At 59.5% G+C, this 14879-nt stretch overlaps 2 protein-coding genes across 5 annotated transcripts in view; one reads left to right on the top strand and one right to left on the bottom strand.

The window, feature by feature from the left end:
• The window catches only part of PTK2B (protein tyrosine kinase 2 beta), a 40093-nt gene extending 36842 nt beyond the window's left edge, over positions 1-3251 (top strand). For both annotated transcript variants that reach the window (XM_029052685.2, XM_029052684.2), the window contains 4 exons: positions 623-669; positions 1045-1182; positions 2102-2182; positions 2350-3251. In XM_029052685.2, coding sequence (XP_028908518.1) covers positions 623-669; positions 1045-1182; positions 2102-2182; positions 2350-2565 — 482 coding nt within the window. In that variant the 3' untranslated portion in view covers positions 2566-3251. The remainder of the gene's footprint in view (positions 1-622; positions 670-1044; positions 1183-2101; positions 2183-2349) is intronic.
• Positions 3028-12599, bottom strand: CHRNA2 (cholinergic receptor nicotinic alpha 2 subunit). 3 transcript variants are annotated; one of them, XM_029052686.2, is made up of 7 exons: positions 12232-12599; positions 10021-10207; positions 8230-8399; positions 7713-7757; positions 6873-6982; positions 4864-5836; positions 3028-4167 (listed from the first exon to the last, which is right to left on the bottom strand). In XM_029052686.2, the coding sequence occupies exons 1-7, from the start codon at positions 12382-12384 to the stop codon at positions 3997-3999; spliced, it is 1809 nt and encodes a 602-aa protein (XP_028908519.1). In that variant the 5' UTR covers positions 12385-12599; the 3' UTR covers positions 3028-3996. The 3 variants fall into 3 exon arrangements, with proteins under 3 accessions (XP_028908519.1, XP_028908521.1, XP_028908520.1); XM_029052688.2 differs by having other exon boundaries at positions 4082-4293; positions 12232-12598; XM_029052687.2 differs by lacking the exon at positions 3028-4167 and having other exon boundaries at positions 4305-5836.
• Between the last annotated feature and the right edge of the window lie 2280 nt (positions 12600-14879).

Raw genomic sequence — 14879 nt, 5'->3', positions numbered from 1 at the left:
TGTGGTCCACCCAACCCGGCCATCTCTCCTTCTCCTCCCGCAGGATCCCCGACTTCCAGGGACAGAGCCGGGCGGGCTGGGGCGTCGGGCCGCCTTATTGTCCCATATGGAGCTTGCCTATGCAGGGGGGAACCAGTAACTTCCACCGGGTCACTGTCCCCCCACCCCCCTTCTGCTCTTGGCCTCTGCCTTGACAGCCGAGCAGCAGGGTCATTGGGCAGGGGTGAGAAGGGGAGACTTGGTCCACCTGGGAGGGTTGGAGCCCTGCTGGGCCTCAGGCGCCCTCTGGAATAGCAGAACCGGGGGCCAGGGGTGGGGCTGGTGAGTGTATTGGCCCCTGGCAAAGCTTCTAGGGAGTCCAGACAGGAGTCAGATCATCCTGAGGGAGGGGCCGGGTATTCCGCAGGACCCTGCGTGTAATGCTAGGGTCCCGGAGACACCGGGGAAGGAACAGAAGAACTGGGCCCAGGCCCTGTCGGGGGTTGGGGAGAGGCTGACCAGTTGGAACGGAGATTCCTCCCGCTCTTCCCGGTCCCGGCGGTTGGAGTCTCTCACTTCCTTCTCCTGTGGCAAGGGGCTGGGGTCGGGCCATCACCATATGTCTATTCGTGTCCCACTGCAGTGGAGTTCACCGGGCCTCCCCAGAAACCCCCGCGAATGGGAGCCCAGGTGGGTGAAGACCTGATTCCGGGTGGGAAGGGTCGGGGGTGGGGGTGGGGGGGCTTTGGCTTGGCCTGGGGGGAGCCAGGGAGGAGCTGAATTGAGAGCGGTGGACTCCTAGTCTGGGTATGGATCCCTCAGCCCTCAGTGCCTGCCGGCCAGGGGACGCCAGGCTGCCCAGAGGATTGTCCGACCTTAGGTCGAAGTCCGGTGGCACCTGGCTCCTGAGCCCTCCCCTGTTAGCCAGGTGCCCAGGAGGCCTGGCAGCTGGAGAGAGCAGCATCTAGTGGGTGGGAGCAGAGCTATAGATGGACAAGCCGTCTACTTTCCCCCCGCTCCGCGCTGCCCCCCACCCACCCTCTGCTCCCCCCTCCCACGCTGCAGTCAATCCATCCAACGGCCAATCTGGATCGAACTGATGACATGGTGTATGTCAACGTCATGGAGCTGGTCAAGGCCGTCCTGCAGCTCAAGAACCAGCTGGGCCAGTTGCCCCCTGAGAACTATGTCGTTGTGGTAAAGGTGAGACTTATGGGCTGGGTTGTGCCTGGGGTTGGGCTTCGCCAGGAAGCCGCTATTTTAAGGGGGAAGAGAAAGTGGGGAGTAGAGAGAAAAAAGGTGGGAGACAAAGAGGCAGAGATGGTTAAAGGTACCCAACCCACGTCACACACCCTCTCCCCACCCCCCACCCCCACTCCCATATCCTCCCCTCACTGGTCACTTAGGGCCTTGTCCAGGCCAGTGAATTGGGGCACCTAGGGTGAGCAAGAGTGTGCAACACGAGACAGGGCATTAACAGAATTTTGAACTGGGTCGGAGAGGTTGGAAGGCCTTTCCAAGCCCTAGCTCAGGGGCCCTTGTCCCATGTCACCCCTGCCTTTAGATGAGCTGGCCATTTTCTTCCCAAGTGATCCCATCCCCCTGCAACCTGAAATTTCAGGACTGTCTTACTGAAATTGGGACATCTGGTCACCTTCCTCTATGGCTCCCAGGCCCTTGTGGGTCGGTGCCCGCCACGGCCTCACAGATCAGCCCCATTTTGTGGGTTAGTGGCCCCTCCCTTTGTCACATATCCATTCTCCCTCCTTCCCCTGGCTCATTTTCCAAGTGGTCCAGTGCCTCCTAGCCGCAAGCTGAGGCCGGGACTAGATTTAACTGGGTGTTCTGTTATGAAGTGAGTCCCAGATCTCCACCTTAGGCAGGGATTTGGGCTGCGTGTCCTTGGCCAAGAGGGTGTCCTTGAGTCAAGGCAGGGGTCAGCAATTAGGTGGGTGACATAGGCCATGTTTTGCAGCAAGCACCTCCTGCCAACCTGGCCCCCAATCCAGTCGAATTTCCCATAATATGCTTTACCCATCATTGCTCCCTGAAAGACTTCTGAGGGTTCCAGGGCTGGGTGAAGGTAAGGGTCCCTCACCGGGCTCTTTCCCCCCAATCCCAGAATGTGGGCCTGACCCTGCGCAAGTTGATTGGGAGCGTCGACGCCATCCTGCCTACCCTGCCACTGTCTGCACGTCCAGAGGTCAGTCTCCCAGATCCGGAGGGGCTTTTGAGCTAGGAGTCTCTACTGATCCCTCTGTCCCATTTCCTCCCCACCCAAGCCCACCTCTACCCCAGCCCCGCACTCACCTCCCCCGGCTTTGCCGTCCCTTTGAACTGAGCCCCGCCCCTTGGGGGGTCCCCCGGCAGATCGAGGGGACCCAGAAGCTGCTGAACAAGGACCTGGCGGAGCTGATCAGCAAAATGCGCCTGGCCCAGCAGAACGCCGTGACCTCGCTGAGCGAGCAGTGCAAACGGCAGATGCTGGCCGCCTCCCACACTCTGGCCGTGGACGCCAAGAACCTGCTGGACGCTGTGGACCAGGCCAAGGTCCACGGCCAGACGCAGCAGCCCTCGGCCCACTGACCTCCTCGTCCCTTCCCGACCCCTCCTCCCCCGGTGCCCCGCCTCTGCCTGGCTTTGTCGTCACATTAGTTTTCTGTGGGGAGGGGAGGAGGAAGAGATGGCTGGGGTTCTTCCCTCCCCCGATCGTTTCCCCACCCACTCTGTGCACGATTCTCCCCCCCTCCCCGCCCCGACCTCCCTCTACTCTTCCCCTCCCTTGGGTGTGCCAGGGGGGCTGGGGGTGTGTTTGGGAGTGTCTGTATATAGAAGACTGAGCCATTGAGAGCCTAGAAGCTGCTGTAACCTCAGATCTCCTCCCCACCCTCCGTTCCCCTCCCCACTCACTGGGTCTGCTCAGGGGACAGCGGGGTCACTGGGGCAGGTGAAGGGGCCTGTCTGTTCTTGGGTCAAGTGACCCTTTGGGGCCCCACTGGGCCGGGGGCCGGCTCTGGGCAGGCCCGCAGCCCGGGAGCACTGCTTGTACAGTGTATAAAGGAGTTTATTTAATGGGTGGAGCGCAGTCCGGCTGCTGCCTCAGCGGCGGGGTGCTTAGAGCAGCCCCGTCTCCCTCCATGGCATAGCCAGGTGAAGGCAAGGTCTCTGGCCTGCAGCCACCTTCCAACGTGTGTTGTGGGGTCTTTGTCGGACAGCTCCTTCCCCTTTCTTTATGTGTGCGTGCGTGGTAGAATTAAAACCGTGTCGTTTGCTTTGGGTTGTTGGGAGATTTTTCTCGTCTTGGCGGGAGCCTGAATTGACCTCCACCCCTGAACAAGGTCAGTTCTCCTCCTCCCTCTCCCCTCATCCCCCCCCAAGGTCGGGTCAGCCCTCAGGGGCCCTCAGGGGTGCGGGAGCTGAGGGTCCTGGCAAAGGGTGGGAAGATGTTTGGGGAGGAGGGGGGGGTCTCCTGGAACCAGCTTCCCTGTCCCCCACAGGTGGCAGAGCAGGAGTCCAGAGAAGGCAACCGAGGGACTGTAGGAACGGACAGAACCATTACCAATGTAGGGAGGCGGTGGCAGGGGCGGTGAGAGGACCGAGCTGAACTGGGACCTGCCCTGGGCCTGGAGGGGGATGCTGGGGCTCCCATGTATGCGTGTGGGTGGACAATGAAGGCCAGGTGAGACAGCATGGAGGAGACAGAGGCTGAGGCTAGCTGCACAGTAGAGGCTCTGGGCCCCGTCCCTGCATCTAGCTGGGGCTGGCATGCTTGGTCCCTGCTCTGGGGCTGGAGGGGGATGCTGGGAATCCCGGGTGTGGGATTGGGAGGGAAGAAAAGGAGCACTATTGGAAGCAGTACAGTAGAGACTCTGGGCCCGTTCCCCTGGGCCCAGGTGGGTCTGACACATCTGGTCTCCGCTCTCATGCTGGAGGGGGATGCCGAGGCCGGCACGCCTGCTCTCCGCTCTCATGCTGGAGGGGGATGCTGCCGCTCCCGCGGGAGCGGGCCGAGGAGCGCTATGGGAGACGGCACGGTGGAGGCTGAAGCTGATGGCAGCCACACAGAAGAGGCTCCGGGGCCCATGCCCTGGGCCTGGCAAGATCTTCCAGAAGCGTTGTCTCTGAGGCTCCCAGGGCTGGGCAGGGAGGGTCAGCTCGGGTCCGCCCAAGACGCTGCAGCCTCGGCTCCTAGATCAGGCCGGCCAGGAGCGGGGGCACGAAGAGCCCAATGGTACCAAACAGACAGATGACAACGAACAGCCAGAGGAAGATGCGGTCGATGACCATGGCGACATATTTCCAGTCTTCCTTCACCTGCCCAGGCATGCGGTGTCACCACGGGGAGAAGGTGGGGGGTGTCTACCCTAGTTAGGACAACGCCACTCCCCCTCCCGCCCCGAGACCCTTCCATACAGCCCAAGCCGGATCCCGACAGTATTGGCCTGGCTCAGGGAGGGGCGAAGGGGAAGGGCTGCGGTGCTTCGGGGTTGCTCGTCTGTCCAGGCCTCCCACCTTCCCACCTGATCTCCCAAAGACTCGAGGGTCATTCTGTCCAAACTGTGTCAGGCCCCTCGGGGACGTTCAGGGGAAGGGGGCTGGAAGCCAAGACCTAAGGCTGTGGTTGGACATCCGGGGTCCCATATGCTGGACAGCTCTGCCTCTCCCCCTCCTCCGGCAGTCTTTTGGGGTGGCTGGGCCCCATACGGATTTCAAGACTTCGACTCTCCCCACAAATCAGTCCTCCACCCTGCTCTTGCCCGCTGGCAAGAGGCGGCCTCTGGGGGCAAGAGGAGCCTGGCTTGGGGATGGATCAGGAAGGGAGAGGCTGGTACCATCCCGGTATTCCCAGCCAGTGCCAGGCACCACTCCCGGCCTCCAACTCACCTTGGAATCGGCGTCCTCGGCCTTCAGGTGGTCGGCAATGTACTGCACCCCCGCCAGGGCCTCGAGGATGCTGCTGGACAGTGGGAGACTAGTGACGGGCTGGGGGGCCCCAGACCCGGGAGGAGGCCCAGTGCCAGAGTGAGCCCAGTGGCGATGGAGGGGCTCCCTCCAGCCTTCCTCGTCTTCCTCCTCCTCGTCGACTCCCGTGTCCTGCCAGTAGTGGGAGGCCCCGGCTCCCATCCCGGGGGCTGTCAGCAGCTGGGGGGTGGGCCGGGGCCGGCGCAGGAGGAGCCCCTCGGGTGCCCGGCCTAGAAAGACCGCCCGCACCCAGCGGGGCATGGTGTGGGTGCCCGGCGCCCGGTGGTGGACGTTGAGGACGAAGACGGTGATGCCGATGGACAGGGTGACGAAGATCATGGTGAAGAGCAGGTACTCGCTGATGAGGGGCACGACCAGAGAAGTGGAGGGGATGATCTCGGTGATGAGCAGCAGGAAGACGGTGAGCGAGAGCAGGACGGAGATGCACAAGGTGATCTTCTCGCCGCAGGCGGAAGGCAGGTAGAAGACCAACACGGTCAGGGCGGACAGCAGCAGGCAGGGCGTGATGAGGTTGATGGTGTAGAAGAGGGGCAGGCGGCGGATCAGGAAGCAGTAGGTGATATCGGGGTAGATCTCCGAGCAGCAGTCGTACTTCTTGGTGTTGTAAGTGCCCACGGCGCGCACGATGGCCCACTCCCCGCTCTCCCAGAACTGGCGCAGCTCCACCGTCTGCTGCAGGAGCTCCAGGTCGATCTTGGCTTTGTCGTACGTCCAGGAGCCGAACTTCATCTTGCAGTTCTGCTGGTCGAAGGGGAAGTGGGTGACGTCGATGCTGCAGGAGCTCTTGTAGATGGCGGGCGGCGCCCAGCGCACCGTGCCCGAGGCGGACAGCTGGGCCTTGGTCATGTGCGTCACCGCAAACTCTCCATCGGCGCTGGGGAGATGAGCGAGGGTCGGACTGCCCACAGTCCGACCAGGCCCCGACCAATCGTGCTCCGCCCCTCCTATTGACACTCCCCGCCCCACACCAGGGACACCCCCGAACGGGTCTGGAAGGAAAACCCTTTGCACCTGGGCTTCTGCATGCGCCCTCTGTCCCCGAGGCCACCCGCAGCTCGGCCCGAGCCAGATCGATAAGTAGATCACCCCTCTCTTTCCTCTGTCTGTGCAAGGCAGGTGCTTTCCTGTGGGGCTTGGTGATTAATAATATTAATAATGTTGGTATTTGTTAAGCGCTTACTATGTGCAGAGTACTGTTCTAAGCGCTGGGGTAGATACAAGGTCGTCAGGTCGTCCCACGTGAGGCTCCCAGTTAATCCCCATTTTACAGATGAGGTAACTGAGCCGCAGAGAAGTTAAGTGACTTGCCCACAGTCACACAGCTGACAAGTGGCAGATCCGGGAATCGAACCCATGACCTCTGACTGCGAAGCCCAGGCTCTTTCCACTGAGCCACTATATGTGTGTGGCGGGGAGGGGGGGGGGACGTGTGGGTGTTCTGTGTCAGCATCAGACTGGAGGGAATATGTTTGAGTGTGTGTGTGCGTGTACGTCCTGAATCCCCATCATACAGGGTGTCCCCAAGGTCAGGGACCGTGTTTCCTCCGGGGGATTCTCTCCAGGGAGGTGCGCACTGACTGGGAGGGGTCGAGCGAATCACTGAGCCCCCCCCCCCCCCCATGGGCTCTACGGTCTAGAGTGAATGGAGATGGCAGCAAAAAGTGTCCCTTCCTCCCTCCGGGGCCGGGGAGGCCGGGGAAAGGAGGAGAAAGAAAGAAGAAGATCGGCGTGGGAAGGAGCGGCCACCAGGGAGCGGCAGGGCCCCAGGAATCCACCCGATTCCCTGGATCCGGGATGGGGGAGTCCGGGAAACCCCGTGACTCCGGCCACCCGGGAGAGGAGGCGGTGAGGGGGAGGGAGGGACGGGGGGACAGGGGGCAGGGGGAGGGACGCGGCCTCCCAGCACCTACTTGTTGTACAGGACGATGTCGGGGATCCAGATCATGTCCGCGGGCACCCGCAGCGTTGTGACGTTATCAAAGGCGGACGGGTCCCAGCGCAACTTGTAGTCTTGCCACTCCTGGCCGAGGGCGGAGGAGCGGCTCAGGGGCACGGTTTAGCCTTCTGCCCTGGCCGGCCGACTGACCCACCCCTCCGGGACCGTCCACCTCACCTCTCCACGAGGCAAGGCTTTGGAGCCAGCTCTGGCCGGGACCAGGAAAGTCGTTGCCCCTGCCGCCTGTGTCCTGTTTTCCTGCCCCCGCCTCCCCATCTCTTGACCTTCTGTCCGCCTCCCATCCTCTGTCTCCTGTGCCCGTTTCACCCCCGCTCCCTATCTCCAGTGCCCTTGCCTTCCCCCGCCCCACCCCTGCATCCCGTCAATCAGTGGTATTTAAGGAAGGCTTATTGTGAGCACAACACTGTACTGAGCACTTAGAAGAGAACAGTCCAGCGGCGTGGGTTGATACGTTCCCTTCTCACAACGAGCTCACAGCCTAGAGGGGGAGATCTCACAGTCCCCCCGCCCCCACCATGTCCTGTTCCCCTGCCTCCTTTACACCTGTTCCACCCCTGTCTAAGTTTGCCACTGTAGAGGGCACTGGCAATCAGTTATGCTGATTCTGGCAAACAATTACAATCGATGTGAGGCGATTTCTGCTGTCCCTCCCCGTTCGATTCGGGTCCAGGGACTCTGGGGGAAGCGCTCGGTACAGTGCTTTGCACGCAGTAAGTGCTCAGTAAACACGATTAAGAATCAATAATAATAATCATGTCGGAGAACCCCACTCCCACGCCTCGCCTGACGTCACCTGTTTGAGCCACACGTTGGTCGTCATCATTTGATTCTTCTCATCCTGGGAACAGGGCCAGGGTGGGATGGGGAAAGGAGGGAACTTGTCAGGGAAAGGAGAGGGGATGGAGAGGCCGAAGTCCCTTCCCGCCCCTCACCTCCAGCCGCCTCCCCGGCTTTCCCCGAAGCCCGAGGGTCTGGCCGGTCCCCCTTCCCTCCCTCCATCCCTCAGCACCCCGGGCCCTGGGCCTGAGGCGAGGAGGGCCGGCGGCAGCGTGGCTCAGTGGAAAGAGCCCGGGCTTGGGAGTCAGAGGTCATGGGTTCGAATTCCGGCTCGGCCACTTGTCACCTGTGTGACTGGGCAAGTCACTTCACTTCTCTGTGCCTCAGTGACCTCATCTGTAAAATGGGAATTAACTGTGAGCCTCACGTGGGACAACCTGATTACCCTGTATCTACCCCAGCGCTTAGAACAGTGCTCTGCACATAGTAAGCGCTTAACATATAGCAACATTATTATTATCATTATTACGTACCACGTCTATGAGCTGGGCAATGGACAGGCCGAAGCGAACAATCACCACGTCCGAGGTGTTGGGAACCGGACGGACCCAGCGGTTGTAGCCTTGGAACAGATGCTTGAAGAGGCGGTCCTCCGCGTGGGTGCGGGACTCCGCGGGGATGCGGGACTCGCCCTGCGCGGTCCCTGAAGAAGGGGGCAGAGACGGGGGACAGGGGGACGGCTGCACGCATTTCCAGGGCCACGGCCTTCCCGTCGAGCACACCGCCCGCATCCCGGAGAACGCTCTCCCCGAGGATCCCGCCCCTCGACGACCTGACTCCAAGGGGAGGGGGAGGGGAAAAGTTCCATTTTGGGTGACTCTGGGCCGGAGGACACGAGGCGTGATACGTGGCTTGAACCTGATGCTGCCCGTGGTTCCGGTGTCAGGTCATTTCCTTGCTCTACTTCCTGCCCCAGCCTCTGCCCTACCCCGAGTCTTGGCTATTGAACCAAGGCCTCCGTGAGCAGACCCCCAAGCGCCGTAGCCAGGCCCCCGCGTTCCTTACCCCACGACCAGACTCATCCCCCTCCTCCTGATCCCCCTCTGCACCTCGGGGGTCTGTGGCTGGGATGTCTGAGCGCTGATCCCGGTAATCCCGAGGTCATCTCTGAGGACTCCCAGCTGGACTCCCAACTCCCGCCTCTTTCCAAAACCGGAAGCATCTAATTGATTTATTTATATAAATGTCTGTCTTCCCCTCTAGACTGTACACTCGTCGTGGGCAAGAAATGTGTCTGTTTTTTGTTATGCTGCACTCTCCCAAGCGCTTAGTACATTGTTTTGCACACAGTGACTCATTAAATACCAATGAATGAATGAATGAATGAATCTGGGATAAGATCAGCAGAGGCCTGGCAGCCAGGAAGGGGAATCAGCTGGAAGACTGGACTGGGGGATCCCTTGTTAATGAATAATAATAACAGCGGTGACCCTGGTGTAATTATGGTATTCATTAAGCGCTTACTATATGCTAATCACTCTGCTGATCACTGGAGTAGATACAAGTTAATCTGTAGCTCACAGTATAAGTGAGATTTAACCCCCATTTTATAGATAAGGAAATTTGAAGCATAGAGGACTTAAGTGATTTATGCAAGGTCAGCAAGTGGCAGAGCCAATATTAGAACCCAGGTTTTCTGACTCCCAGTCCTATGCTTTCTCCGTTAGGCCACGCTGCTGGCATAGATTTAGCATTGCCTTGGTGCCAAGCACCGTACTGCACCCCGGTGGAAATACAACTAAAAAGATTCAACACAATCCTGGTCCTAGTCCCACAGTCTAAGAGATAGGAAGATCAGGGATCTTATCTTCATTGTACAGATAAGGAATCCTTGATACAGATGGGTGAGCCGACTGATTTATGGCCACACAGCAGAGCTGGGACTAGAACCTGGGTCTCCTGACTCCTAGCCCTGCGCTCTCTGCAGCAGGCCATTCTGCCTCTGCCTTTGCTGGATGCCCACCCTTCCCGGTGCCCTAGCTCGGCGGGAGACCGGTGGAGAGTTCCTTTTTCCCCCGAGAGCCAAGGTCCAGCTGACCAAAGGAACCTGGAATGATGGCACAGATTGGTAGAGGAATAGATGGGACCTCAGGTGTCCCCCTCCCACCACCACTTACCCCCAACTCTCCGACTGTGTTCCGAAAGGATTCCAGCTGGGGCCGATGGCATACCGTCCATGGGGAGGTGCTGACTGTGCAGCGGTCCTGTTACCTGGACGAAGGCAGGCGCCACGCCAGATACAGCAGCCGCTCCCGTCCCCTTACCTGATAAGAGCAGGAACAGGCCCCACAGCACGATCCTTCCGGCTAAAGGCATTCTGGGGCCCAAAAAAACAGTGGCCTGGAGGAGAGGCCAAGTGGGGCAGGTCCAGACTGGCACTGGGCATCCGTCCTTTGCTGGCGAAAGGTCGTCCTTGGCGTCCAGTCTTGGCTGGCAGGCGGCCATCACCGACTGGATGGCCAGAGATGGGGGAAGGGAGAGGCCATTAGGAAGTCTTGGGGAGTGGTCGGTGAACCCAAGACTATGATCAGCTACTGGCAGTCCCCCAGGTTGGCTCCTGGACATAGTTGGGGGCTTCAAGGGGAGTGGAAAAACCACGCACATAGGGCATGGGGAAGGGAGGAAGGTACAGTGCCCAGCACTTAGTACATTGCCTGGTACAAAGTAAGTGTTTAAATACCAAAATTATCATTATTATTATTATTGTTAAGGTGGGGGTGCCCATGGAGGGGTGTCAAATGAAGGGCGGGGTCATCCGCGGGAAGGGTCAGGTCCCTGCCTCCTTTCCTTCTCATAGGGATAGGACCTCCGTATAGGTCAGGCCTAGCCTCCTGCTGCTAAAATAGCCTTGCGGGCAGGCCACCAGCCTGCTCGCCCACCCACTGCCCGCCTCTACCGTCTCAGCCCCCGGGGGAGGGCTGACCCCTGGAACGGGCTCTACTCCTGCACCCCAGATATCCAGCCCCACAGCCAGAGAAGGTCGCAGCCACCTAGACCAGGGGGACAGTGGTTCCTGGGCGTCAGGCCTGGCTGCATGGCTGGGTGAGTGACAGTCTGAGTGACCAGTGGGATAGGGCTGTGGCTCGATGCCAGCATTGGGCGAGAGAGAGTGCGCTCGCGTGTGCATGTGTGTGTGTGTGTGTGAGAGAGAGAGAGAGAGGGAGAGGGACTGAAAGACTGTTGAGGGGTGTCTCCTGGCACCCGCTCTGTGCTGCCTGCCTGGAGGGGAGAGACAGAGGGTGCAGGTGCTTCCCGCAGTCGGGTGATGGGGCAGGGGGACAGTTTTGCTTCTGGTTATGAGCAGTGAGACCGCTGAGTGCTGCCCGTGCCACGAGGGGTGGGGAGTGGGGGAGTCGCCGGCGCCGCTCCTCGCTGGCGTTATAGCCGGGGCCAGCGGGGAGAATGCCGCATCAGGACCACCACTCCCCCGTCTGGCTGGAGCCGGACCTGGCTGGCTTTTTGGCTCTTCGAGCCCCCTGCCTGTCTTTCCCACGCCCGCCCCCTCCCACCCCCACGATGCTCTGACCCCGGCCTATCGGGAAGGCGGGAGGACATCCCGGGCCAACCCAACATACTTCGTGGAGTCTAACCTAGAACCGGCCCGGAACTCTCCCCTGACCTCCTCTCTCTTCCTTCCCTTCCTCCCTCCCCTTGTTTTCACCCTTCCCCTCTCCCAATCCCCCTTTTCTCTGCTTTTTTATGGTATTTCTTAAGCACCTAGTACGTGCCAGGCACTTTACTAAGCGCTGGGGAAGATATAAATTAATCGGGTTGGACATAGTCCCTGTCCTACATGAGGTTCACAATCTTAACCCCATTTTACGGGTGAGGTAACTGAGGCACAGAGAAGTTAAATGACTCGCCCAAGGTCACACAGCAGACAAGTGGCAGAGTCGGGATTAGAACCCAAGTCCTTCTGACTCCCAGGCCGTGTTCTATCCACCATCTCCTTCCCTTTATCCCACTCCCCCTTTCTCCTTCCCCCCCATCTCTTTCTAATACCTACTTTGCCTGATCGTGGGGAGGGACGCGGACACACTCATCGCCTGACCCCAGGACCCTGCCCAAGGGCACACGTAGAGCCAGGGGTCTCTGTCCGTGTTCCTGCCGGGTTTCTCTGTGTGTGTGTATTGGAGGGGAGAGGGCTGGGAAGGGGTGGGGACGGCAGGTTCGGACATAGACGAGGGGGCGAGGTTGGGGGGGGGGTGTCTCTGTTCATCCTGGGCCGCGCACTTTAGATCCAATCAGGCGATCGATCATGGTCCTTCCTGCAGCTGGGGCTGCGGCTGGCCGGGCGGGGGCGGGGCTGTTGTCCAGTGTCCGGACAGCCGGGGCGGGCATCCTGGGGGACGGATTGCCTCCACTCCCACCTCCCATAATCTCTGCCTCCCTCCTCCCCCTCCTCCGAGGGTCTCCTTTTGCCCTGTCCCTTCTTCCCACCGCCCCACCCCCCGCCGAACTCCCTTGCTCCTTACCGGGGACTGAGGCCATTGAGGAGGGAGGGAGGCCGTCCGCTCGCCCCGAGGCTTCTTAGGCCACCGGAGAGGAGAGAGCGAACCTCGGCGCCTGAGTTCTTCGCGGGACCTCCGCCTGCTTTCCTGGGGAGCGGGAGGGAGGGAGAGGGTCATGGGAAGATCCTGTCCTGCCGCGGGAGATTGGGGCTGGGAGCGGAGCGCTGACTCCTCTGGACAAGCCACTGCCTCAGCAGGAGACTTAAGCCCTCCCCATCCCCACCGTCCCCCTCAAATGGCTTTTCGGGGGGGGGGGGCGGTGGGAAGGCGGAGCTCCCAGGACCGGCCAGTCAGAGTCACTTCGTTATCCGGGGAAACAGAGGGAAGGGCAGCGGGAAGAGAGGTAGAGAGAGTGAGGGGCATCGGGGTTACCTTCGATTCAGCCCCCATCCTCCATCCCCCCAACCCCTCATCCCCTCCCGTTCCCTCATCCCTGCAGACCTCCATTCCCCCCAACCTCCATTCCCCAAATGCCTTCACAGCTGGGAAAGCGGGGGTCACTGGCCCCCACCTTCCGTCCGTCCGTCCGTCCCTCCCTCCCCCCCCCCCCCCGCATGTGGCGGGGATGGTGTCTCTTTGTATCCTCCTGGTTCCTGGATCAGCCCGTGGTCGTGACTCCTTGGTCTTGGGTCTCTGGGTCCTGCGTCTCTGGTGCCTTTCTAGCTGTGGAATCTCTTAAGCATTTACGCTGTGTTAAATGCTGATGCTGATGCAGATACACAATAATCAGATCAGATAAAAGCCTGTAACCTTGGCTTTATCCTTGACTCATCTCTTTCGTTCGACCCACATATTCAATTTGTTACTAAATCCTGTATCGGTTCAACCTTCACAAAAGCCACTCCTTCGTCTCCATCCAAACTGCTACCAATGATAATCCAAGAATTTATCCTATCCTGCCTGACTACTGTATCAATCTCCTTGCTGACTTCCCTCCCTCCTAGCTTCTCCTTACTCTAGTCCGTACTCCACTCTGCTGTCTGGATCATTTTTCTACAAAAGCGCTCAGTTCTGCTCAAGAATCTCTAGTAGTTGCCCATCCACCTCCGCATCGAACAAACTTCTCACCATCTGCTTTAAAGCCCTTAAATCACCTTGCTCTCTCCTACCTCACCTCGCTGCTCTCTTACTACGACTCAGCCCGCACACTTCCCTCCCCTGGTATCAACCTACTCACCGTACCTCAGTGTCATCCGTCTCGCCGCCGACCTCTCACCCACGTCCTGCCTCTGGCCTGGGAAGCCTTTGCTTTTCATATTCGATAATTACTCTCCACCTCCTTCAGAGCCGTAATGAAGGCGCTTCTCCTCCAAGCGGCCTTCCCTGACTAAGTCCTCCTTTCCTCTTCTCCCACTCCCTTCTGTGTCACCCTGATTTGCTCCCTTTATTCACTTCCCCTCAGCTCCACAGCACTTATGTCCATATCTGTAATTTATTTACTTATATTAATGTCCGTCTCCCCTTCTAGATGGCGAGCTCGTTGTGGGCAGGGACGATGTCTAACAATTCTGTTGTATTATAATAAAAATAATGATAATTATAGTATTTATTAAGTACTTACTATGTGCCAAGCACTGGAGTAGATACCAGGTGATTAGGTTGTCCCACGTGGGGCTCACAGTCTTAATCCCCATTTTACGGATGAGGTAACTGAGCCCCAGAGAAGTTAAGTGACTTGCTCAAGGTCACAAAGCAGACTAGTGTCGGAGGTGGGAATAGAACCCACGTCCTCTGACTCTCAAGTCCGTGTTCTTGCCACTAGGACATGCTTTCATTCAATCGTATCTATCCACCGGTCGTACTTATCGAAGAAATATATGCTGCTTATTGTACTCTCCCAAGCACTTAGTAATAATAACGATGGTATTTGTTAAGCGCTCACTATGTGCGAAGCGCTGTTCTAAGCCCTGGGGTAGGCACATGGGATTGTCCCATGCGGGGCTCACAGTCTTCACGTCCATTTTCCAGATGAGGTAACTGAGGCCCAGAGAAGTGAAGTGACTTGCCCAAAGTCACACAGCTGACAAGTGGCGAAGGCGAGATTAGTACCCATGTCCTCTGACTCCCAAGACGGGGCCCTTTCCACTGAGCCACGCTGCTTCTCTTAGTACTGTGCTCGACTCGCAGTAAGCGTTCAATAAATACGATTGATTGACCGGGGGCTTGACAGGCCCACCCTCCACCCAACTCTGCCCCGAAGTCAGGGCCAAAGGCGCTTGGCCCGAACGAATTTGCGGACAAACAAATGGGAAACCAAAAGTGATTCTGCGGGCGGCACCCGGGGGAGGGGAGGCGCGGGGGGGTGGGGGGGTGGCTAACTGGACGTGGCCTGCGAGGGTCGGGCCTGCTGGGGACTCGGCCCGAATGGGCGGGGCCTGCGGGGGACGCGGTCTGCGGGGATCATGAGTGGACAGGATCTGCGGGGGGGTGGTCATGCGTGGACGGGGCCTGCGGGGGACGTGGCCTGCGGGGGAGGGTCATGAGTGGACGTGGCCATGAGTGGACTTGGCCTGCGGGGGGGTCATGACTGGACGGGGCCCGCGGGGGGGTCGTGCGTGGACGGGGCCTACGGGGGGGTGGTCGTGAGTGGACGGGGCCTGCGGGGGGGGGGG

This window comes from Ornithorhynchus anatinus, chromosome X2 (assembly GCF_004115215.2).
Source record: "Ornithorhynchus anatinus isolate Pmale09 chromosome X2, mOrnAna1.pri.v4, whole genome shotgun sequence".
NCBI lineage: Eukaryota > Metazoa > Chordata > Mammalia > Monotremata > Ornithorhynchidae > Ornithorhynchus > Ornithorhynchus anatinus.
Note: the sequence above shows the minus strand (reverse complement) of the source record. Positions and strands in the feature narration are given on the sequence as shown.

Coding starts and splice junctions, on each gene's coding strand:
- CHRNA2 (XM_029052686.2), bottom strand. CDS start 12,384: ATGACCCTCTCCCTCCCTCCCGCTCCCCAGGAAAGCAGGCGGAGGTCC. Junction 10,208..12,231: donor CTCAATGGCCTCAGTCCCCG/GTAAGGAGCAAG, acceptor CTGGCCATCCAG/TCGGTGATGGCCGCCTGCCA. Junction 8,400..10,020: donor CCTGTTCCTGCTCTTATCAG/GTAAGGGGACGG, acceptor CCCCTTCTTCAG/GGACCGCGCAGGGCGAGTCC.